Source organism: Parasteatoda tepidariorum, chromosome 7, assembly GCF_043381705.1.
Source record: "Parasteatoda tepidariorum isolate YZ-2023 chromosome 7, CAS_Ptep_4.0, whole genome shotgun sequence".
Lineage (NCBI taxonomy): Eukaryota > Metazoa > Arthropoda > Arachnida > Araneae > Theridiidae > Parasteatoda > Parasteatoda tepidariorum.
The window spans coordinates 34,814,245-34,840,421 of NC_092210.1; the positions used below are offsets into that span (position 1 = coordinate 34,814,245).

A 26,177-nucleotide genomic window follows, 5' to 3' on the forward strand; every position below is an offset into this window, starting at 1 on the left:
GCGTGTGCGCTTGTAAGACTGCGCCTAAGAAAAGTTCTGAAGCATTGACTGTAATGGAGATTGGATGAGCTGAAGGAAAATATGCCAATGTGGCTGAATTGGCGAGGTCACGCTTACACTTTTCGTACGCAGATATAGCTGGTATTGTCGATTAACTCCGCCCCCCACATTGGTGACATTCGAACGTGATTTGATCACGCAAGTAACGCCCACTTCGCAATCTCTCAACGGTTACGCCTACTTCGATGGATAGTCCACATTGTACGGTTGACTTGCTATTTGTGAATGCATCATTCACCTTCTGCGCTGTTGCTTCTCAGTCTCGTCTCACATTCACACAACGTCTACACTCTCAACGACTGCTAATGGCAACACAGGAGCTGCGACTTCGACTGTGATGTTAATACACCTCTTACAATCAGCACTCAAAACTCCGGTGACCTTAATTGCAGCTCTCCCGGTCTTTCACAAGTACAGCAACTAGTGAGATCTGTTCATCGAATTATATCTCTGATAAAATTCTGGTGGGGGAGTACNCCCCCCCCCCCAAAAAAAAGCACCCTAATAACTTTCGATCTGATGATCGGATCTTCAGGATAGAAAGAATGACCTCAAGTATGCTAATTAACAATTGCAGACAATATTTTAAGTAATGATATCATACACAAAAACGTACTTTTTCTGAATAAAAATTACGTTTTTTTGGAATATGGTCCCTTTAGTTTGATCCGGAGAACGATTTAAAGTTTAGACCCCTTAATGTTAATTTTACTCTTTTCCTATTTCGCCCTATCACGAAAATTATTTTTGTGAATAGAAACATTTTTGCACACTGTTATAAAATTCGTTTATCTAAAGATCATATATGGCAGTACTTTTACTTTCGTTACTTGTACCGCCGGTACAAGTAAAAAGTACGTACTTTTACTTGTACTTCGTTACTTTTTAAATTTAGTACTTTTACTTGTACTTTCGTTACTTTTATAGGGAAAAAGTACAAGTATTAGTAACGTAAATGTCGAATGAAATCGTTACTTTTTTCTAAAACTCGGTAAGCTTTCTAAAAAAAAAAATTATTAAAAAAAATGCTTATGCTTTTTTAATTTATAAAATTAATGTGTAATATATATGCATTCACAGCTAACTTCGTGCTTTAATACCTTGACCTTTTAAAATTTTCATTCCTGAAAGGGAAAAGACGACTCTTTTGATGTTGGAAAAAATGTTGGATTTTGTTATTACGTTTTTCAGTTTTCTTTTCGATCTCACAAATAATACATTTTTGTCTTAATACATTTTTCACTAAATATATTTTTACCTATTGCATTTTTTACTAAAATTATGTTTATGCCCGACCTCGTCAGACAACGCCCAGTCAAATCTCTTAGAACTTCAGAACTATTTGTGCTATTGAAAACTATTATAATAACTATTTTAACTCTTGAAAACTCGAAGGTATTAATTTAACCGCTGATACTAAAATTCGTTTACAAATTTTAATTATACCGTTAGACAGAAATGTTCGGAAAATGATTTTCTCGCATGACTTCAGCATTAGCCATTGCTACAAATGAAACTGTAGACTGCTCTGTTTCAACTTATACTGCACATTCAATTAGTTTTTTCTAGCTCAAAGATCACAAACCTATCTGAAACCACGTGTTTGCTTTGTTTATGTTTGTGTTTTTAAAACGCGTTTCTATAGAGTAAAACAATTTTAAATCAATGGCAATGGTTTTAAATAAATAAAAATAATAAACTAAAAATTACAATCAATAGATAAAATTTCTTTTTCGTGCAAATTAATAAGAAGTTTGATATTAAAATTATGTTTGATTTTAAAATTATATTATACGATTATATTATAAAATTATATTATAATATTCTTCCGAATTTAAAAATAAATTAATATCCATAACTTTCAAAATTAAAAATAATTAAATAAATAACAACAATTTTGCAAAAACATTAAAGAACATAAGAATATTATTCAATAAAATTTTAGGTTACTTTGAATTTTCGATTTCCTAGAAATGTACTTTTAAATCGTTACTTTTTTTGTTTAGTACTTGTACTTTTACTTGTACTTTTTACTCGTTACTTTTTAAAATAAGAACTTTTTACTTTTTACTCGTTACTTTTTTTAAAAATACTTGTACTTTTACTCGTTACTTTTTAAAAGTAACGTTGCCATATATGCTAAAGATTATCAATTCTTTACCAAAAAAATTTTTTTAAATAATTATTATTTTTTATTACTTATTAAATAAAAGTCCAAATTGTAAGGTATACAATTTTTGACATTATTTTAAAGCATGCAATTTTACATGGTTAAATACAAAATTCGTGTGAAATCCGTTGAATAGTCCCTGAAAAATCGAATTTTCATTTTCTGACTTTTTTGAAATTTAATTTCTCAGGAACCGATTGTGCTCAAATTTTGTATTATGCCATTTAAAATTCTTTGAAATGATGCAAAATTTGCATACCTTAACTGTTCAACATTTTTCGACCATTCGTAAATAAAAAAAAGAAATAATAAATATTTACTTAAATTATTTTTATATGGAGTTATCTTTGGATAAACGAATTTTATAATTGTGAGCAAAACGTTTTCGATTAGCTTAAAAATTTTTCAAGAAATTAATATTCTAAATACCCAAAAAGTTAAATTAACTTTTAACGGTCCAAGCCTGTGCTTACTCTCATGATTTAACTATTCGGACCATATTTTCCAGACTATAGCTAAATCCTATATTTTGAATCAGAAATCCGATTCCGCAAAATAACAGGTATTTTCATTCAGAGAAAGTACGTTTCTGTTTCAGATTTCATAACTTAAGATATCACCCGCTCTTAATAATTAGCATATTTGAGATCACCTTCTCCAGTAATTAAGATTGAATCTTAGAACGTGAAGATCCAATCTTTAGATCAAAAGTTATTCCAGGATGGTCTATTTTTTGCGCACACACAGTACATCAGAATCATATTATTAATTGATTAAAAATTCTTATTGATTTTCAAATATTGGAGAGAATAAATATTAAACAAATTAAATAAGAAGAAAGAAACAGATTAGACCAGAATTTCGATAACATATTAAATCTATGAAATGCTAATTAATTATTTCCTTCTTAAAGTAATAATAATAAAAACTTCAACAACAATACTGGCGACAATACTGGTTTACAATACTAGAGATCTATCCTCAGAGAGCAAGCAACCTTACAGTTAACCTTGTATTTGCGATTCCTTTTGATTGACATAATAAGGTTGTCTGGTTAAATATTATTCTTGCAAAGCAGAAATATTTCAATGCCAATATTATGTTTTTAAAGATTTATTAAAAGCAGGCATAAATCTTCATAAAAATATAATTTTATACATTTTGTTGCAAAACTTTTTTTTTTCGATTTTATCCTCGTATGTTAAGGTTCTCAAACGCCACTTTTTTACACGATTTAAAACGGGTGTTTGTGCTTAATGTGAACCTTATTGCTCTTAAACTAACATTATTAAATTTCTCATTTTTCCAATCTTGCGCGGTATTTGCTAATTTACAAACCTTTTTGGAGTTTTGTAAAAAAGGTTTGCATTAAAATCAACCTTACAATGATATCTGGGATTTGATCTCAGATGGGTATTTTATAATTATTATATTTTTTATTTTTAATTTTACTTTCCTATTATGTAGGCAGAATCTATTTCAAAGAAATTCTTATAAGCACTTTTATGCTTAAAATTGTGCATTTGTCCTGTAAAATTTCAATAAATTGTGTAGGATTACTTAAAATGAATGAAATACTTCGGAAGTAGAAGAATTTCAATAAGGTTTGAGCCCAAGATCAAAAATAGCATTTAGAATTCGCAAAAGTGTATTAAATGGTAGAAGCTTAAGTTTAAATCCTATATTTCATATTTAATCTTGAAGCAGAAAGATTCTTATTCAGAAAGATGAGCAGCGTAACTGAAAGCTAAGTTTTTTAAAAAAATGTTAACGTTTCTCATTTTTTTCCACTTGCGGTTTTAAGCTAATTTAAAAATTACTTTTAGTATAATACATTCATTACAGTAAAACATTTAATATTGTACTTACATTCCGTCATTTCCAATAAATTTACAGTGAGTAAAAAAAATATTTTAAAAACGTTTCGCTTTTGATCAGATTTGTATGCGTTAGAGCTGATTTTAACGATTTCAAAGGCCTAGACTTATGTGTTCCTTAGTGTTGAAAATATTTTAAATTGCAATATCAGACGCAAAAATCTATTACACTTTTTTAATTCAGGAACAAATCAAGCAAATAAATCATATAATTTTCGCGCACAGCTATAAAACTTGTTCATCTGAAGAGATAATTCCACGTATAAAATTATTGCTACAATTATTTATAGGTATTTATTGTTTTCTTTCCTAATGGTAGAAAAAATGTATTATGCATAATTATTTATATTTATTATATTATAATTATTTATATTTATTATGTTATAATTAATTATAACTATTAATATTAAAAATTTATTATGCATTTGCTCTTCAATAATATTTAAAATCACAGAATCCAAATCCAAAAAGAGATTGGTTAAACATTTGAGAAACACAAATTAAATATATATATATATATATATATACTATTTTGAAAGGCAGAAATGCTAAAAAAAAAAAAAAGTCATTAAGGGGCCCGAAGTTTCGATCGCTTCCATTCTTAAACTTTTGGGGTCATACTTTCAAAGTTGCAACTATCTTCCCCTATTTTGAGAATGAAAAATGAAAACTTGTGAAATCAAGGCATGATAAGTTAGAGAACGCAACTCTTTGTGCCAGATTTTCTAATTTTAAGTAATAACTGAATTAATTAATTATCATATTTTTTGACTAAGCACTCGATCCGTTAAGATGAATTCTTGTAAAAATCAGATTATTATACTAAGATTTATTTTCCAGCATCAAAAATTAATTTTCCTTCTATAAACCATGGAAAAGAAGGGCGTGTCAGGAAAATATTAGTACAATTTTACCCAAGGGTTTAACATTTGAATGGTTTACATACCCTCCAACTTATGAGGATTTTGAAAATAATTCTTTCTAGTGGTAGCGAACCAAAGTAGAAATTTTTAAAGCAAATGAATCTCTCATAAAACTTTTATCAGAACTTAAGAATCCAGACCTATGGCCTGCACTTTTATAAGTAATAGTGTACAAGTTACGCTAAAATTAATTTTTTTTAAATATTAAGAAATTAATTTTGCTACCGTTTGAGAAGAAGATTTCTGAAACTACGGAAATTCCGTAGCAGTTGGAGGGTATGGGTTTATATCCTGATTCATTTAGAATTAGTTAATATATTAATCTATTTTTTAAGAGTGAAATTTAAAATGTGATTTAAACATATGAATCACATATTTTATATAATATAAACAAGTAAGATTTTTTCTTCATTTATTTTACTTATTTCTTTTTTTTTGTCATAGTAAATTAAGCACTACAAAAAAAAGTGATGACTTACTTTTACAGACATTCTAAAATTTAGGATCGAAATTATTACAAATCTATATCAAAAGAAAATTCCTCTCAAATACTAAGTTAAAATCTTCAAAATTGAAATTTTTGAAATGTTACTTAAATAAGTTTTCTTTCAGCCATTCCAATTTCAAATTAGATTATATATCTTCCAGCCAGCAGAACATATTTTCAAAAGTGGTTTTAGCATACAACCCTTACTAACTCGAAAAAAAGAACGAATACTTAAAAACCTTCCAAAAGTGCATTTTAACGTCCTAATATATTAAATTAAGAACTGAATAGATGCCACGCATATTTTAAATATTTTTCAAAAGAGATTTAATAGCTTACTCTAATTTTTGTTTAAGGAAACTCAAAAGTATAATGAAGCTTTCAGGTAAAATATCCAGTACCTTATATTTAAACGTTAAAATCAGCATCTTAGAAATGGTCTTTTCTTTCAGATTCTTTCTTTTCATTTTCAAGCGATGAAATAATTTAAATGCCTGCTGGCGTAAGCACATACTGTAAAGTATCAACTAAAGCACGTTTCTTAATTAATTCTTCAGCAAGAACATTACTGACTATCTTATAAAGTCGTTTACGGCAATGTGATTTACTTATATAAAATGGGTTTGTATTCTTACGGAGTAATACCCTTTCCTATTTTAAATAAATAATTTTAAATGCAGTTAGGACTTGCACAAAGTAAAGGAGGGGAAATATGTTATTTTAAATTGGTCATTACGTACGTATAATATATTTATAATTAAAAGAAACATTATACTTTGAAAACAGCTTTTTGCTAATATTTTGTGTAGAGAAACAACCCAAAGGAATTTCAAGTTAAATATATTTAACATGAGAGCGAGAAACTGTTGGTAAAAAATTTATTTAAAAAAAAAATGTTTTTCTAGACGTTTCTAGTTTTTATTGTGTGTTCGACTAGGCTTCTAAAAAACTGAATAAATACATTCATGAAATGAATAGTAAAAAGAAATTAGAGCGAAAAAATATCCTCGATAATGTAACTTCATTTGTTTCAAAAATTATAAAGAGGGAAATAATTGATATACACTATCAAAACAGTTAAAAAAACATTGAAGATGAGGGTTGATATTGCACCTGTGGAAATTGTTTGAATGATTGATACATTATCGACAGATGTAGTAGCCTATATGATATAAAAATGACATTTGCTTAGAAGAAAAAATGCCTTTTATTGAGCATTTGTGTACGAAAGGAAAATAAAACACATTTTGTGCATATGATAAAAACAAATGAAAAAGGTGTTTCCTAAAAAGAAAAGCGTTTTTAATTAGGGATACGGTTTCCCCGGATTACCAGGAACGTTTAACACCTCTGAGGCATTGAGTCAATGAGGTTATTAATGAGGGGCTGTGGAATTCTTCCCTCTCCTCCTGGAGATCTCTTTCCAGTTTTTGGAGAGTTCGTGGTGATGGTAGGTTTCCAGAAATTCGTCTGCCTGGAATTTCCTAAACATGCTCGATTTGATGGATTCCTGTCCGAAGAACACGCTGGCCAATCCATTCATACGGTTCCCTTATCCAAAGAAAGCATTCGCCTATTTAACATAGTGTGGCCAGCAATTATCATCTCCGATTGTAACAGCGCAAGGGATTACAATAGATCTCAGGATCTCATCGCTATATCGGCGGCTGGTCAGATCTCCATTTTGAATGATATGGAGATCGGTGCGCCCAACAATGGAGATGCCAGCATGGATCATCAGTCCCCCACAGCCAAATCTTACACTTTTCTGCGCGATAGCAGAATTGTTTCCAGTGTCACGTTCCCTCCAGATGAAAGTACGCCTATTATCAGATTGAACAGAAAAACGGGACTCGTCAGAAAAAAGAATATTGTGCTATTCATTTCTCCTCAAGTTCACATGACTTGTTGCCCACTCCCTGCTGGAGCGACGGTGCCTTGCTGTAAACGTGAAACACACCATTGGTTGGCGAGCATACAGACGTACAGCGTGAAGGTTGTTTCAGACAGTATTTGTCGAAACTAATGGTGCCAGTAGCTGTGTGAAGGTGTTTAAGAGGAATGGCATTCTTATTTCGGTGGCTCCAAATCATTAGCGTTAAATAGCAATATTCATTGGGTGTTGTTACACGTCTATGCCCTTGCCTTGACCTTAAGCACACAAAAATAAGGTTCCAGATCTTGAAAATCACACTTTGTGAAACTCCAATGGCTTCTGCTACTTTGGCTTGTATTTGCTCCCCCCCTCCCCAGTAACTCGCCTAGCTTCTGATTCGGTTAAATGACTTCGCTGAGACATCGTACTCATCGAAACAATTCGCTTACTGAATGTCGATCATTCTTTTCAGCTTTGTCTTACATTAAGTTGAAAGCCAAATAAAATTCGCTGCAGCCAAAGCGTCGTCTTCGACGTCAAACTCAAAATTTACATACTGCTAAGTTTGAAAATAAGAAAAATTTGCATTTGTGACTTTCTTTTACCATTTTATACAGCAACAAAAAATTTGCTTTTACCGTTATTTTACGCAAGACTTAGACAACATTATCCTTTAAATGTTTTGAGCTGTGTATTTCATGCACTCAAAAGTCGATGTCTATTGTTAAGAAACTCACCAGATATAAATGAGGGACACAAAATAGATTTAATAAAGAAAACGCAAATTTTCCAACTAAAAAACCGAACAATAAAGTATTAGAGTAAGACAAAACTAAATAAATAATTAGATGTAGCCGAAAAGAGGTACGAATGATTTATTAGTCATACATAAATTGTAATAATGATATAATTAAGCTATTATATTTTTAGTATAGCAAGTTCATGATATAGCAAGTTCATGATTTGTAGTAAAATTAGTTATCATTCTTGAAACATATCACTAAATGATAATCATTCAAATCGGTTTGGAACGATTTACATTTTACCTAAATATGTTTCTTCGATTTTACTGATATATTGCATTGTACATATAATGCAAACATTTATTTAACAAATAAAACAAAAAGATTTTGTGTATACATAAGTATGCAACTACATATTTTATATCAGAAAAAAATTATTCATTATACAGGATTTTTAATTTTTTTAATATTATAATTTTTACTTATTTTTTATTAATTTTACAGACATTTAATTAAATCTAAGATTTTTAGTATACTTACAATTCGTTAGATTACTAATCATTATAGTTAGATTAACATCATAATCGTTAGATTAGCAGCATAAAATAATTTAGGTATCAGCAGCAATTTTTTATTGTATTTTATTAAAACATATCAAGCAAGTTGCAAATATTTTGGCAAAAGTTATCAAGGAAATTTCAATCTATACCAATGACTTTAGACACTAAACTTTTGAATTTTAACCAATGAGGGCTAACTACTTGACGTCAAAATGTGGCAATAGTTTATAAATCATACCAATAAAATTTGCAGACTGCAGAAAAGAACACGATCAGGATCAGTGTATTCGCTCTTGAGTTTTTTAAGTAACTTGCACAAATTTATAAAGACGGATTATTGCTTCTGCATGCATAGAAAAAAGGGTAATGTATATATTTCTTAAGCCTCAGCAGTCGTTACACAACACACCGATTGTGTAGTGTCTTTGTTAAATTTTGTTGCTGTTTCTAATATCATATGCCAATGCCAGTGAGCCTGTTTGGTGGAACGAAGCGAATTTAAGGCAGATGGTGTGTTTCTTGTTTCTCAGTGTCACCATTTCGGGCCTAGAATAGGAAAGCCACAAGTCACAGCCTATTTACAGGGGGGAACCATTCATACATCCATTCATTCATCCACAGATCGTAATTTTTGACTCGAACCAGAGAATGATCAATTTCAAATTCAGTACCTCCAGGGGTAAGATTTGTTAAGGAACATAGAGGACTTTGTTACCCTAAAGATTCAACGTGTACCATTTGTCATTTACTATAGGATGATTCTTCAGCAGACGGGGATCTAACTTACGATCTCATTGACATAGATCCAACACCCTACCAACCAAGCTGTACCGACCTTTAAATTTGGTTTTTCGAATTAGCATTGTGTACTTAAAAGGGAGCTATATGTATTTTACCTATAATGGTGGGTAGTGGAGTTGAATAATCTGTCATAAATTGCATTTTTAAATTACTCTATCCTTCAAAAAACTTATAATGTTACATTTTTATGTATTTCTTCGCTTGAAGTAAAATAAGAGTTTGAGTCGTTTTAAAGAACTATTATTTGCATGGAATTAACACAGCTCTCAGATTATATTTCTGATCATTTCAAGGGTTTTACTTACTTCTGTAATTTACCCACAGACTGTTCTGCACGTATAATATCATAATTATATATGCAATCTTCTCCGCTTAGCAAAACTGATTTTTCCATGTTATTGCAAAGGGAAGTAGTATAAAGGGGGAAAATAACTGGACACAAAATTATATGGTTCTGTAACTTTTTACACTAAGCATGATATCGAAACCAAAGAATAAAATTTAATTGGGCTTTGAAGTTAGGTATAATAGTATAGGGTAATGTTGGGATACAGAGTCGTGTAGAATGAACTGTTGAATGCGGCTTTATTATTTTATCGCGTATAGGAACTCGAAAGTTCTGTTACTTGGGCTTGAATGAAAGCTTCGTACTCCATTAGTCAAGGGTCATCAATAGGGGAGTACTGGAATTTTTTCATAAATTAAAATAATGGATGAAACATTTCTGAGTAAACACCGGAATTTTCAGCCGGGCATGAGATTGACAAATTCGTCCTCGCTTCTCTAGTATGTACCCGTCTGCACCAAACTAAGTGACTTCTTAAGGTTAGCCTAGTTGGCGCGGATAATATTTCGGTTGCTCAACCGTATTAGAGGAAAACTGTACAAAGACGATTTTTCTCGTAATTAACAGTTTAAGAACTATATCATGCATGGTTGCACTATATCATGCATGCATGGAACTGCATGGTTGAATATAACAGTTTCAAAACCATTTTAGAGCAAAATTTCTTAATAGTGCATTCTAGTATGAGCAAGCTTTAGTCAAGTTGGAAACTGTATATTCATTTACTGCTCCCCATTTGGTTCCCAAGTCAAGTGCATTTCAGTTATTTGAGTTTAATTCAAATCTTCTTTAACATGAGCCTTTGTGTACATATATATATATATANCTCTAATTACTTTTAGCAGCAATTTAGCCCATTAACACCCGATTTTTTATGCAATAAAAACATGAATACAATTATAAAAATAGTATTAGTCCATAATGTTCCTTATTTTTAAAGCTACCCTTATAATCGTGGCTGAAAGCAAGACGGAAAAAAGCAAAAACTGGTACGAAAGACGTTTCATTCTAGAATTTTTTCCGAGAAAAATAAAATGTCGGTAACTATCAAGATTTATTTTATAATTTTAGCATACATATAAAACTGTTTCGTTTTCAAGATAAAGTAGATATTGTTGAAGAGTTTGAAAAACGAAAAAAGAATAAATAAACTCCTCTCGAAAACTAGCTATAACTGAAATGATTTTGCTACCAGTCTTTTCTTTTTCCGTCTCGCTTTCACCCTTGCTTATAATCACACCATTTCAGTGCTTAACCTTTTAACTGTTAAACTCATATTTCGTAGTAATGCTTACTACCAACTACAACGAAATTTCCGTAGTTTCAGGAAATATGTTTACTAGTAACACAGCGATGCCAACTGCTCAGGACAGGCCGAAATAACTAAAAAAACGGTAAGTAACTACGAAGTAAATTTTGCAAATATTTGACTATGTTTGCTTGATTTTTAAGAGACATAGCTTAACACTAGTACTTCGAAGTGGTGAAATATATAAGCTTACGCATTATTTAAATACAGTGGTGGATAAAAATCTACTAAATTGAATTTATTAAACCAAGAATCACAATTGATAAACTACCACTTTAAAATATATATTTGCTGTCCGGAGCAAGTTGGCATCTCTGGCAACAGCAAAGGTAGTGTATTGACATTTTAATAAAATCAAACTCAAAGAATTTTGTCAACCACTACACATAAATAATTTAAAGAGATATATCAAATGTCAGAGAGACAATCGGTTCTTTATTCTTCTTTATTTAAAAACAACTGGGCACCTGGGCCGCGCAGCTGCCTTATCCCGTTCATCATGAAATTACAAAAATGAGTTAAAAACATTTTGAATATAAGCAGTCGTTGTGGTAGCCTTACAATAATATTACCATGATTAGAGAAAATACAAACTTGAACAGAGATATTTACAGTAATTGCCAAGACAAACGGTTAAATTGGTGGAAAAGATTTTTGCGGAACAATTCCATTTTTCTAGTGATAACGAACTAAAACCAAAATATATATATATATATATATATATATCCTTAATTGAAAATAGCCCAAATACATTTTATTTTTAACTGGGACATAGTATCAGCTAAATAATTTTTTAGGTTCGAAATCGGCCCTTGCTATTTTAATTTTTTTTGATCTTCTTCACTTTCCATACAATTTCTTTGGGCTTATTTCGGTTAATTTCTTTATTTTGGGTTTGAGTCAAAAAACTAAATTCTTCATTTTATATGTACTTTAAGTAATTATTCAATTTATTTACTTAGATTTTAAGGAATTATCTCATTTATTATTTTATTTAGATTTATTAAGTAAACTCTTCATCTATCAAACCATATTCACTTTTAGATGTAAGGACAGTTCATTTTCCGTCGATTAAATGGAACTAATTTTCATTATTATCGTTTTTTTTTTTAAATCAAAGCATTGATTCGCATTAATGAAACCTTCAAACTACCAATAAACATTTACGGCAGAAAAAGCAGATTTTACGAAATGAAATATACTTGTTATTTACTATTTTTGTACAATGAAAAATGACAGTTTCAATGTATAAAAAGCGTAATGCACATGAAGATACAAAAAACTCGTATAATATATTTTTACCTTCTTCCTCCACTTTAAGCAGACTTCTTTTTCGAAATATATATTTCTTGTTATTTTTGTTTACATACAAAAATAGTTTACTAAACATACAATAAATGGTTTAAAAGTTACAGTCAAAATGGTTTGTAATTTTAAGTACACAAAAATTTTAATGTTTATTACTTATATGGAAAAAGTAATTGCGCATTATTTTGAAAGATTAGATCAAACTTCAACGCTTGGCAACGAAAAATTAATCTGAATTTAATTGTATTTCTTGTTACAATGACCTCTGCCGTAATGAAATTCATATTTTGTAACTTTTATCTGGGGCAAAAGTTAAATCTATTATTTTTTAAATGTTTAACCAGAGTATTTAGATTACTAAATTTTTGCTGCAAATAAATTCTTATTATCAGTCACTTTTAGAGAGAAATAAATTTTTTTTACATTTTTCATTGGTTTTAGGATTGATAAATATAGAAATATATTTATTTTTAAATTAATCTATCATTTGTATAAAATTAAATATTGTTCAAAATTTTCTGAAAATGAAAACACAAATCCAAAGACGTCCTTCAGAAGATATTTGAAAATTTAATATTTAATTAAGTATTATAATACTAGATTAAAATAAAAAAATGAAATTAAATATATATTGCGGTCTATAAATTTTATGTTTGCTGGAACATTAAATTAAATATCTTATAAAAATAACTGTTTGTTAAAAATTGAGATTTGCGGATTTTTCACAAAAAAAATTATATCCAAATGCAAATAACATCATAAAATGTAAGTTTCCTACTATTTAATGTTTTGATTCATATATTGAGAAACTCTTTTATACCGTGCATTTACTCAGAAATTGAAAAAAAAGTTTTGTTTCTTGCTTCGTAAAAAAAATATCGTATTTTTCTTTAATTAATTAGTGTTTTTAGGTTAATCTTAGAAAGTAATAATTCACTAAATCGGTAGCTGATTTCATTTAAACTGCTTTCATAATTTTTTTTCTTTTAAATTTTATACATCTATTAAATTTTTCCTTATTTTATGCATTGTAAAAAAATAACAAAAGACCATATGAGCTGATAAAATATTAACTGAATAAAAAATTCCTACTTTTATGATAAATCCCTTTAAATTGAATCTCGCACTCAAATAAATTAAAATGATACTTTCTCGATTTAATAGCAATTTTTGGGAAAGTCCTAATCCTTTTACTAAACACACCAAATAATAGTATTATTTACATTCAAAAACTGATAAATGAGTAGAATAGTTTTTGAATTCTTTAAGTTTATAAATTATTTGCTAACTAGCATTTTATTATATAAACTGATGCTTCCAGATTACATAAACATAGCTTCAGGTAAAGACCTTATCTTAAGCTGAGATTTCTTGTTACATCCTGCTAATGGCATAATGTGTACTCCTCGTTATATTAGAAGCATTATACTCAATTAACGGCAGTTTGAGCTAACCTAAGCAATATACGCATCGAACAGACTTCTCATTATCAGTATTTAAAAGCAACAATTTATGTTTGTTTTTATGTAGAACAACGAATTTTAATGCTGTTTGCTTTAAATCATCAGCATTTTGCGTTTTCTAAACAAGTACATAATATAAAGATGTATATATAATTCAATCATAACGGTATTTGTCCCTTAAAAGTGATTTGTAGCTTTGCATATTTGGCAAAGTTTAACTCTATTTACTATAATAACTTTGCTTAAAAAATCTCAGCCTAACAATAATTTTTTTTTTGCTCTGCTTTATATTATCTATCCATAAAGAAATATTAGATTACAAATTAACAACCTTATTTACACTTTATATGTCTATAGTTCCTAATTTGTAACAAATTCATAAAAAAGTTTTAAAACACAAAAGAATTATGTTTATTTGACATATGTCTTTACTACTACCAATTGACATACGTCAAATGAATTTCTAATATGTTCTGTCGTATTTAATCCATTCATAGTGTTTCAAAATATAACTAAGAAATCCAAAAAATTATATTATGGGTATTTGGAAGATTAACTTTGTTTTAATACATTATATGAATGCTAATTATGTTACTTTCCCCTTGATCTTTGATAGATATTAAATAATCAAAATAAAATGAGATCATTTTAACCGTAAATCCATAATAATTAAATTAGTTATATTGTTTAAACTATCGTAATTTTTTATTTTAGAGCAACGTAGTTCTAAATTTAAAAATTTTATATTCTTACTTTCAAGAAAATTAATATTTCTTTTATAAATTCTTCTCAACGTTACGAATTTAATTTGCTACTTGATTTGTTATTTTATCTTATGTGATTATTTTTTTGGCTCTTAGATTTGTTTATAGGCTAACATTTACTATCATATCAGTATATATGATGAAATTATTTGTTGATGAAATTATTTGTTGTTATAATTTAATTTTTAAGAAGATCTAGAAGATCTGATTTTATATTAAATTCCATTGAAATATTTGAATTCAGTTTCCATTGAAATATTTGAATTCAGTTTCCATTGATATTTTAATCTACTAGCCTAATTTCCAATTTAATTATGGTCATTTAATCGAATATATTTTTAACTAATATTTTGTGCTATGATATTTAATAAAAAAATATTTAATACTACTTACTGACGACATTTAGCTGTATGGGTAAACTCATTTTTGGTTCAGTACTAACTTGGCACTCGTATATACCAGCATCCAGCTTTTGCGTATATTTGATTTCCAATGTCCAATCATCGGTATCATCCATATGAATAGAAGTATATCTTTGGTCAGTAGTATAAGTATACTTTCCAACAGTTAATATATGTAGGTCCCTCTGTCTCACCCAAGATACCTACAAATAATAAATAAATACACTAAAATATTAAAAACATGCTAACGAAATAAATTTAGCATTTTTATTTAAAAACAAATACAAAACAACTTCTTATGTAGCTTGACACTCGCATATAATCCTGTTATTGCGTATACTTAATAACTATTTCACGGGCTTCGGGGAAATTACTTCCCACCTATATGATCTTACTAAATACACCTGTGGGAAGCTCAAAACCCATTTTCCTTTTTTTACCATTCTGCTATTATAATGAATGGGAACACGTATTATCGTTTCTGCTTTCCATCTCAAAATAGAAATAACAAAGAAAAAAAAATTAAAGATTTGAAAATATACTAACAAAACAGAAAAAGCATTTTTATTTAAAAAGAAATACAAATAAGTTTCTACATGTCTCTTTCAACCTTTTCATCGGCTTTGGGAAGATAACTTCCCACAAACTTGATCTTAATAAATACACCTGTGGGAAGCGTATAAGCCATTATAATATGTATGGGTCATGCTATTATAACGAATAGGATCACTTATTATCGTTTCAGCTTTGTGCTACCATATGCTGTTCAATAGATTGAATCTAATTTGCACATTTGTTTCTTTTATAGTTTGAAAGCCTTATTGAGATTCGTCCTGTTATGACACCTGCTTAGTTGTGACACTTGCATGGCTCCATGATTCGGTAAAATAAAATGTATTTTCAGAAAATTCATCATTTAATTCTTATTTAATTGTTATTCAATTGTAATTTAATTGTTTCATTATTTAATTAAAAATTCCGGGAGAAAATCAAAAAGGAAATAAGTAATCCTCAAAAGTGTTAAATATTTAGTTACATCACAATCCATTTTGGACGTGGTACTTTGCTTCTAGAATTGAAAAAATATATTTTTATTGTTCTTTTGACTTACATTTCTATTTCTTAAGAAAAAGTGATGATTCTCGGTAATTGTCATATTTTATGATTGTTAAGAATTTCGCCAGCTGTTATGAATTCTCCTAACTCCATGTTTAACGCCATTTGAGCTTCACAGCGCATGCGTGACAATTCTCCTTACAAACCACAGTGTCACCAAGTAGTTGAAATTAGCTTAGTGTAACGTTTAATGTAAGGTAAAATCTATTTATTATAAAAAATGTTTTTTGCAGCAAATCGAGGAATTATATTTGCCTAAAGAACTCAAATGTTTCGAAAAGTGTGAATTTTTCGGCAGTCTAAAAATATGTAGTACATTGTTAGAAATGTTGAATCTTCTTGACTCGAATTATCGTTTAAATTTTCAATAAATTAAATAAATAAAGTAAAATCATGCTATCGTAGTAAAACAAAGCTAAATAACGTATTCTGTAAAGTTGTCGGTTATTGCTTACTTGGTAATATGGTTTAAAATGAACGAAAACATATTCAATTTGACATCCTAATTAACAAATTTGCAGGGCAGTATTGTCTAATGTTAAACCGTGTTTCCTGAAAGTGTGTATATATCTTGTTACGCTGTCAATTTATGATTAACTGAATTACGTTACTAGTGGCTCTAAGGAAAGTAATTAAATCTAGAATGGGTTTTTTATTGAAAGGTAGATTTATAACCGTCAATGAACAGCCGACCCAATTTTGGATTAACTACTGCTAATATTCAACTCCATTGAGTTGCAACTTTGAAATCAACCCAGAGGAATAGCGAGCTCCTAGATGATAAGTATTAGGAGAAAGCTGCCTTTGTGAAGGACTTTTTGATGGAGCTAACCCACATCTGCGTTACATATAGAGGAAGCCGCGAAAAACTCACATGGTTAGCCTGACGACAAGGGGACTTTAATCCATGATTTTCTACCACCGAGGATATTCTACGTCAGCACTGTGGTCAATGCGAGTCGGACGTGGATTTCATAATGACCAACCATCGCTGGTATCCAACCATCGCATATTTTCAAATCCGGTTCAGTGAAAGGTGATGGCTCCTGAGCCACCAAGGCTCTTAAAGGTAGGTTTTATTTCATATCATAGCCGTCATTGAACAATTTTTGGGTTTACGACCAATTTTTGGAAAGCAGTTTTTGGGTTTACGACTACATTCAACTCCATAGCCTTGTAATTTTGAACCCAATCCAGAAGATAAGGGAGCACCTAGATCAATTATTAGGTGAAATTTGCCTTGGTGGAGGACTTTTAATGTAACTAACCCAAATTTTCGTTACAGAGGAAGACCATGAGAACCTCTTACGGTTTGCCTGACGAAAAGGGTACTCTAATCCGTGATCCGTCAACCACTGAGAATATTTCAAGTCAGCAATGTGGTTGGTGCAAGCTGGAAACGGGATTTGTATCGATCAAACACCGCTGGGATTCAAGCATTTTTTTTCGTAAAAAAGCAAAATTTGTATGCAGCGAAATAAGGAGAAGTTCGATTTCACAATAATATACTGTATTTTTTAGGTGAAATATGGTTTTTAATCTAGCAGATAAACACATTTATTGGCATGGATTTTAATTTGAAACAAAGTTGATATCTACTTTATTCGTAGATTTTGTTTTGCTGCTGCTCATCTGAAATGCCTTTGCCTAGATTCTAATATGCTTTTGTACACATCAATCTTAAAATTTTTATTGATTTATTATTTTTTAGCTTCCCTTAAAACCTATATTCATTAAGACTGATGTATTTAAAGATTTCTTTAATCAGATAATTGTTTTCTTGTGTTGGGTAGCAAATTGTGATTTAGTTCTTGCGTTAGGAAATTTATAAATTTAAGGACACCTTCCGATATTTTTCACAATGTTCATCAATGTGAAAAAACAAAACTATGCAGTAATGTATAAATGTCTTAAATATTTTCATTTTCTGATTGCCATGTGCTCAGTTTAAAACTCATCTGTAAAATTTTTCAACAACTGTAAGAGTTTTCTTGAAACTCTTTTTTTTTTTAAATTCACTTCAACTTTTAAAATGATCATGGTCAATTGGTATTATTAAATGAAACAAAATATTAAAATATCTTAAGGTAATCTGCAATCTACTTTTATTTTTTATTATACCGGAATCTATAAGATATTCTAATATAATTAGTATCAAAGGTTTAACGATTATGAAAAGTGCAGTTCCATGTTCTCTTGTCTTTTAAGTTGTCATTTTTCATTCCTTGCATTTAAATTTATAGTTTCAAGCTCTTTATTGGGTGTCTTAATGTTTTGGAGAACAGTTTTTATTTGTCTACGAAATATGATATTTCTAAAAAAATTTGAGGTTTTGTTCTTGAGAACTGGTGTTTTTATTTCAATTTTTATCACCTATTTCATTCACGCCATATGGAATTTTTAACATGCATAGCTTTTACTTTTGCTTAAATAATGAAAATTATTCCATGTAGGAAAAAACTTATATTGGACACGTTATTTTGCAATGCAAAAGGTGTTCAAACAACAAAAATCTTAATATAAATGATAAAAAAAAAATTATAAAGAGTTCGCGAACTGTCCCTTTTTTAAATTTTTAAATCTATCAATATATAGAAAAGAATCTATCTAGAATCTAACATCTGTTAAAATATATTTATATATAAAATGAAGAAATTTGCTGATTAATTTATAAAGAATATTTGATAAAGTTAATTATACGAATCCATAACTAAATCCTCTTGCTCTTATTTCAATCTTAACTTATTTTAAGCGGCATAACATTATTATTATATATTAAAAATATTATTAGACACTAAAGTCGAATGCTTATTAATTACTAAAATAAATCCATTAAATTCTATAGTAGCTTACACTTTTTCTAATACATAAAAACAAATATTAACAGTGGAAATAAAAGGGCAATATCTGTAAACAATCACGTTGTATTGCAAACTAAACTAAATGATTTGTCCTCTCATTGCGCCAATGGTGCATATGCGCAGCTTTTTATTCCTTAGATATTAAAAAATCTTTTAGATTACCTAAGTTGTATTTGTAATATAATATATAAAATTTAAAAAAATAGCTTAGTTTCTATTTCATTCTCATTCATTATTATTTTGTAAATAAAAAAAATTCTCTTAGGTCTAAATAGCAGAAATAAGTGCAAATTAAAAAAATTATTGTTTTGAAGTTAGCCGTGTTTGTAAGATTCTATATTGAACGCAGAAAAAGACACCCGTGTTTCATGCTATTTTCCATAACCGTGAATTTTTAAAATACTTAAAATACTAAGTGCTTTCTTTGACCTAAATTAATTCAAGATAATTTAAAAAAGGTATGAAAAATGTGATTAATAAATTAGATGTGTGTCAAACAGTTAATGAATGTAATTTAGGCAGATGTAAAAAAAAATCTTAGTATGTTTTATAAAAATTCTATTTTGGCCTAAAAGGGGTTAACAATTTAAGTGCGTAAGAGTAAAAAGTTAAGACAAATACTGAAATAGAATGTATATCCTAGCTTATTGATTATACTTAATAAAGATATTGATGCAATTTCTTATTCGTTAATTTGAAACTAACGATAAAAGCAACTATAACACTATAGTAACAGGAACTGAAAGTAACGATATCATGTTAACAGTGGGATAGAATGAGTTGGAAAATAACATTTGTGACTAGTCAGGTGTAATAATACCTTAGATGATAATGGGTTCGTATGGTTGTGGACCTGTTACAAACACAATATTGCCTTGAGGAAGGTTTTATCCTCACGAACAGCTGCGCAAGTAAATGGGATGCGATCGACAATACCTTTGATTACCTTGATTTCATGTAAATCACCCACACTCCGAGCACAGAGATATCGATTTACCTTAACGGTCGTCCAATTACTGCAGTGAGACATAACACGATGGCTTTCGTGAAATTAGTCGAGGCAAATTTGCTGTCAGTGGGATTTCTCTTTGTACAATGAAGTAAATATCAAGTTCTGTAGCACTTGTGCTTGCCCATAAACTGTGTTCCTACACGTATTATTCCGAATGAAGAACTGGATATGCAGATTATGACTTTCTATGCAAATATTGAAAATTGATATGAGTCGCTTTTAGCAATATGGAAAACAAGGCGACAGATTTTGCTTGATTTTACTGTGCTATTTTTGGAATTTAAATTTAAAATAAAAGAAATGTAAGAAAAAGGAAGAAAAAAAAAACACTTTGAGAAATATTTCCAAAGCAAGATAAGACAGATTTTTCGACTTTTATAATGATTAAAAAAACAGGAATTGTTTTGTTTCTATAAACGTTGTACATTATGAAAAGAAACTGCAAACGTTTTATACAGTGGAAATCAGTTGTCTGAAAAACTATTGTGGACTATTCGAAAAATAATTTAAATGAATTACTGTTATTAAAATTATTTAAAAATCTAGCCAAACGGGAGCACTTTTAATAAAAAAAAAATACTTTATATTAGGGCTAACAAAATCCTGAATTTTTTACACACCTTGTCGTGCTTGTTAGTCTACAAACTCTCGAATTATGAAAATAATGTTAATAATAGAAGTTCATTTAAAAATTATTTTAAGTAAAGAATATTAATAACTACTGGTATTTCTCTAGATTAAACTGCTGATACTAAAATTATTTTAAAAACTAACCTACACTTGTTAAAAGAAAATAATTTAGATCAATGCTCGAAAAATTCTGAACTTTTTAATACCCTTAATGGCATGTTAGTCTGAAAGTTATTTATCTGGAGGGAAACTTTTACATACCGGAATTTTTTCTTCGTTTGCATATTAATGGAACTATATGAATTTAACTATAATTAATCTGCTGAAAATTGACATGAACAACATTTTATCAACACTAACACTTTTATTTTCACATTATTTTTTAATCTTAGCCCGAATCAATAATTTATGTTTGATATCTGATTGCTGATTTCAAACTTCAAATTTAAAGCCGGGTCCGTTTATTTTTCTCTTACAAAACTTTTTTCAAAATAGATTTCATTGTGCAAATAAAAGAAAATCTACTTTCTATTTTTTTTAATATTCTGCAAAGATAAATAAAAACAAGACACGAGTAAAAAAATCAGATAAACACTTTAATAAATACCCTTCTTTACAGGACATGGCAAAACCTTATCTCAAAATCGTAAAACAGTCCATTCTTTTAAAGATTTCTTTTTCATCATGATGTGTTTTCATTGTTTAAGTTTATGATTTTCTCGAAAACGATTCCTCTTGCACCACATACGGATCTTCGATCTCATGTCTAACCTAGCATCAACAGCCGCATTATTACAAGCATCAACTATTGTTAGTAAAGGGACTGAAAATAGCTCGATGTGAACAAGTGCACTAAACTACTATCGAGGAGGAAAAAATAGCATAGTACTCTTAGAAACGAAACCGCTATATATCGATTTATTGAGAAAAAAAAGTATGGAAAAAAGGCATAAAAAAAGTATGTTAGCTCGATTTCTAGGAGTGAAACTAAAATAAAGCAAAGTACGTTCAGCCGGGGCTTTACGAGCAGATATCACAGCAGTAGTTAGTAAGTTAGGCCTTATCTTTCCCCAATTTTTTTTTTCTGATTTTTTTTCTTCTTCTATTTTAACGACATAGTTAGGGGTTTTATGTCATTACTTTCGATCGTTGAAAATGATTTCCGCCGGGAAAAAGATAATACGAGAAAACCTTTGAAAATTGCTTTGCAAATGCAAGCTCTGGAATGTTCTAAACGACATTAGTTGTTGGGGGTTAATCGGACTTTTCAAAAAACCCTTTTGTTATAGTTCTAACAATAGATGCACCGTTTTGGATACCTAAAGCAATGATGGCATATCTTTTTCTCCCTTTCATTATAAGTTTCCCTTCTATTTCTTTCACAGCAGGATACCCGGACGGCATTTTCATCGAATCTTTAGTTTGTCGTCTGCGTATAACAATAAGCAGAATATTCTTAAATACGATATTTTATTTTCGTTAATGTTTGCATCCCTCCCAAAAATTTAAGATGGAAATGAGAAATATTTCTTGAAGTTGTTCAGAAATATTTATTTATAATAAAATTAAGATGCAAAACTATTGCTGTATAACGTAAATGCTTTTTTCTTTAAATAAGATGAAAATTTCCAGGTTCCAGCATTTCATTTTAGCGACATTCTGTTTAATACTATAACGCAAACACACTCAGATACACGAAAAACATTTGCGATCAATTCTTTTCGCTGTAGAATAAAATGCTAATATTACATGTTTGGATATGAAATGCATTATCAATAATTGAAGCCTATTATAAAGATAAACTAACAAATATTCTTAACTGGTAAAGTCAAAATTTATAAGCAAAGTAATATTAAGTTAGTTCGTCTATCTTGATGAAATAATTGTATGTAGATCGATTTGAAGGCTACGGAATAAAATTTTAACATTCTTCGAAGTAAACTGATTATTTTTTATTAATGATGTTGATAACTTTTTTCCATGAAAAGCTAACATCTGAACAGTTTATACAATCAAGAATCTGTGGTAAAAAACTAAGTATATTACGATTTTGATCACATTTTCTTAACAAGCATTTTTCTTATTGTGCCTACACTAAAATTAAATTACGTTGATGTGCTAATTTTCAGGGTTATTCTCATAACTGAGCAGCGGTAAATAAATCAAAAGTGCTGCTTCTAAGGGATGATTATGTGCCTGGGTGTTCTTCAGATAGTACTCAGAATATGAAAGCATGACATTGTCCTCGTGTCACCTGAAAGAACAGAATGAAATTTCTTAAACATAATCAGTGCTGCTTACACGTTGGTCATTCTTTTCGTAACTGCAACATCCTGTACAGTGAGGCCATCATCTGCACTCTAACTACTTAATTATTTTGTTCATTAAATGAGAGAAATAGATGACTGATTTTCTAAAAGTGTTCTTTAATTGTAAAATAGAGTAAATTGAATTGTTAAGCCTTACAAATTAAACAGTAAGACAAATCAAAAGTAAAGCAGAATTAAATTTACTATTTTAGGTGGAATACAAAATTAAAATTGATAAATTATAACATGAATTATAAATTATAATATTATTTTGGTAAAATTGTATAGAAATTGAGAAATGAAAGAAAATGTGAAACAAATGTGAAGAAATGTTTATTACGTATTAGAAAATGCTTCCCTAAACCACCAAATTGGACTAGTGTAATTTTCTGGAGAAATAGTAGAAAACTACTGCGAAAAATTCCTTCCTCGCATTTTTATATACAGTTTTATGTATCATGTTTTATAGATGTATCTTTAATGTATCATAAAATGTAGACATTTCAATGATTTGAAACACATTGATGTTCACAAAACTATTGAATTTATTGTTGAAAATAAAAAAATCATTAAAAAAAACGTAGTACAACAAATATTTAAATAAGTGATATAAGATGTAGCTAAACTATTTTAAATAAACAAAGTTTATTAATATTTTTTAAATATTTAAAATGCTTTCGCTAAATAAAGCCTAAATTTATAGATATAACTGTTTATATTCTTTCTTTATACTGTCTGTTTAGTTTAACGGAATAATTCGCTGAAATGAACGATTTTATATTTAATGTAACTTATACGACTAATGTTTTCAACATTTGCGCCGTTCTTCCGCTTCTAATTCAAACAAAATATTTCAAAATGGAGATTTGATGTGTTAGTTTATAATAATAGACATCATTTATTTGTATACTCACGCATCTCGCATATGATTAATATGATCAGTCTGGAATTTGAATTAAACAAAATTGCAGTGTCATAACTATTATACTAATTTGATATATATTTCGCTCCAAATAATACTTGGATGAACTATAAACTATTACATTAAATACATAGGAAAATGGATGGAAGAATTGAGTTAATTTAGTATTCTTTAATTAAATAGTAATCATCAAATAGATAAATGTTGTGTAACTAAATAATATTTAATTTAATCTGGAATAGATTATTAAATTTTTCGCTCTCAATGTTCACATTTTTCTCAACAATATTAGCTGCATAGATATTTATTAGTACGCCTAACAGCTTATTTATTCATTTTTAATTTTTATTATAATTTCACTTTAATTTTAAAACTATTTTGTCAAATCATAAAATTATGCGTTAAAATTAAGTCGAGTTTTAATAATTCTAAAAAGTTTAATAATTGCGAAAACTAATATTTAAGTAAAGTAAATATTGAAATTATAAAGAACGGCGGAAATGCTTATTTATGATATAAAAGTATTAATTAAAAGCTCTCTAAAAATGAATTTTTTTAATTGGACTGAATTATGAAATGCTGGGAATAACATCTTTCATCAGGTAAAAAATTTTAATTAAAAAGCTTTAGTACTATCTATTAAAACCAATTCTAGTGTTATCTGGTTGTTGAGCTCAAATATAACGTTTCCATCTTATAAATTGTGCCGCAGTGGACTGATCGTTAAGACACGGCTCCCAGCAGATCACCGAAGTCAAGCATCACTGGGTGCGGTCAGTGCGCGGGTGGGTGATCACTTGTATCAGTCTGCGTAGGGCCCGAGGGTGTGCGGTATTGATCCTCGTTAAACTGTTCTACCGTAAAGTGCTCAACTTCTCGTGCAGGTCGTCGGGCTACCGAAGCAGAGGTGCCCTCCCCTCTGCAGAGGATCAAAATTGTGATGGCATGTCTTCGGATCATCTACAGGGATGTTTCCCAGACCGTCGCCAATAGCCCATTGTGCAGCTCTAGTGCGACGTAAATGAACTACAACTACAACCATCTTATAAATTATGATTGCAAAAATAAGTCAATTGCATTATTCTATCAATTGCACTTCTACACCAATTAAGTTACAGTATACAAAATTGGCATTAACAGAGTTGTATATCTTTCTCGGTATAGTCTGGGTATTTAATCTTGTAATTAATCTATTTTATTCTCCAAAGGTAAGATTTTTTCCATATTTATTTAACAAGACCATATATCGAATTCTCTCGAAATTGGTGGTAGGTACTTTATTTACGTCGCACTAGATCCTCACAATGGACTATTGGCGACGATCTGGGAGACATCCCTGAGAATGATCCGAAGACACTCCATCGCAATTTTTATACTGTTTGATGGCTCATCTGCTTTGGTAGCCCGTCGACCTGCGCACGAAGTCGAGCACTTAAACAATTTAACGAGGACAAATATCGCGCACCCTCGGTCCCTACACAGGATGCATAAAGTGATCATCCAGCTGCTTACTGACCGCAGCCAGTAATGTTTGACTTTGGTGTTCTACTGAGAATCGTATCTTTACGATCAGTTTAATGCATAGTCTCTCAAAAGTAGAATAAATAAGAAAGGGATAACTAATTCATTTAACGAGGCAGTACTATTTCAGTTTAACCAAAATTAAATCCGCATTATCACATCCAAATTTGAAAATGTTTAGTGATACAACTAATCGATGACCCTCTAAACTCGTCTAAATGACTCTTAAAACAGTTTTGACTAGTTTCAGTACTGGTTGAAACTACTCGATGTAAAATAGTATGCCAATACTTCTGGCTTGATATTATAATTTTAAGTATCTGTTCTGGGATTTTTCAGAATTTAGTTAGGAGAAACTAGTAACATATGTATAGCAAGTGCTTTCCGTATCAATTCCGAATTTGATGGAAATTGGGACAGATAAGTAAAAGGCCCCAGATATATTTAAATGCTGTTAATTTTATGCTGTGCAGAAATATAGAAAGACAATTTATTATAATAAAATAAAAACTGAAATAAAAAGAATGAAATAACAAATTATGTACAAAACTGTGCTATTTTAATGCTGCATTTTGCATTAATAATAATTGAGTCATAGTTAACCAAAATATATTTGATTACTGGAAATTACAATATTACTCGGAATAAACAATATTTTCAACAATACAATTAAACTTAAACCTACACGAGCATAGTTAGTGAGCATTTCGTCTAAGCT

At 29.5% G+C, this 26,177-nt stretch overlaps 1 protein-coding gene across 2 annotated transcripts in view; it reads right to left on the minus strand.

Moving 5' to 3' along the window:
* LOC107437999 (uncharacterized) overlaps positions 1-26,177 on the minus strand; it is a 194,696-nt gene that overhangs the window by 23,507 nt on the left and 145,012 nt on the right. For both annotated transcript variants that reach the window (XM_071183279.1, XM_071183278.1), the window contains exon 3: positions 15,081-15,291. In XM_071183279.1, the coding sequence (XP_071039380.1) occupies positions 15,081-15,291 (211 nt within the window). The remainder of the gene's footprint in view (positions 1-15,080; positions 15,292-26,177) is intronic.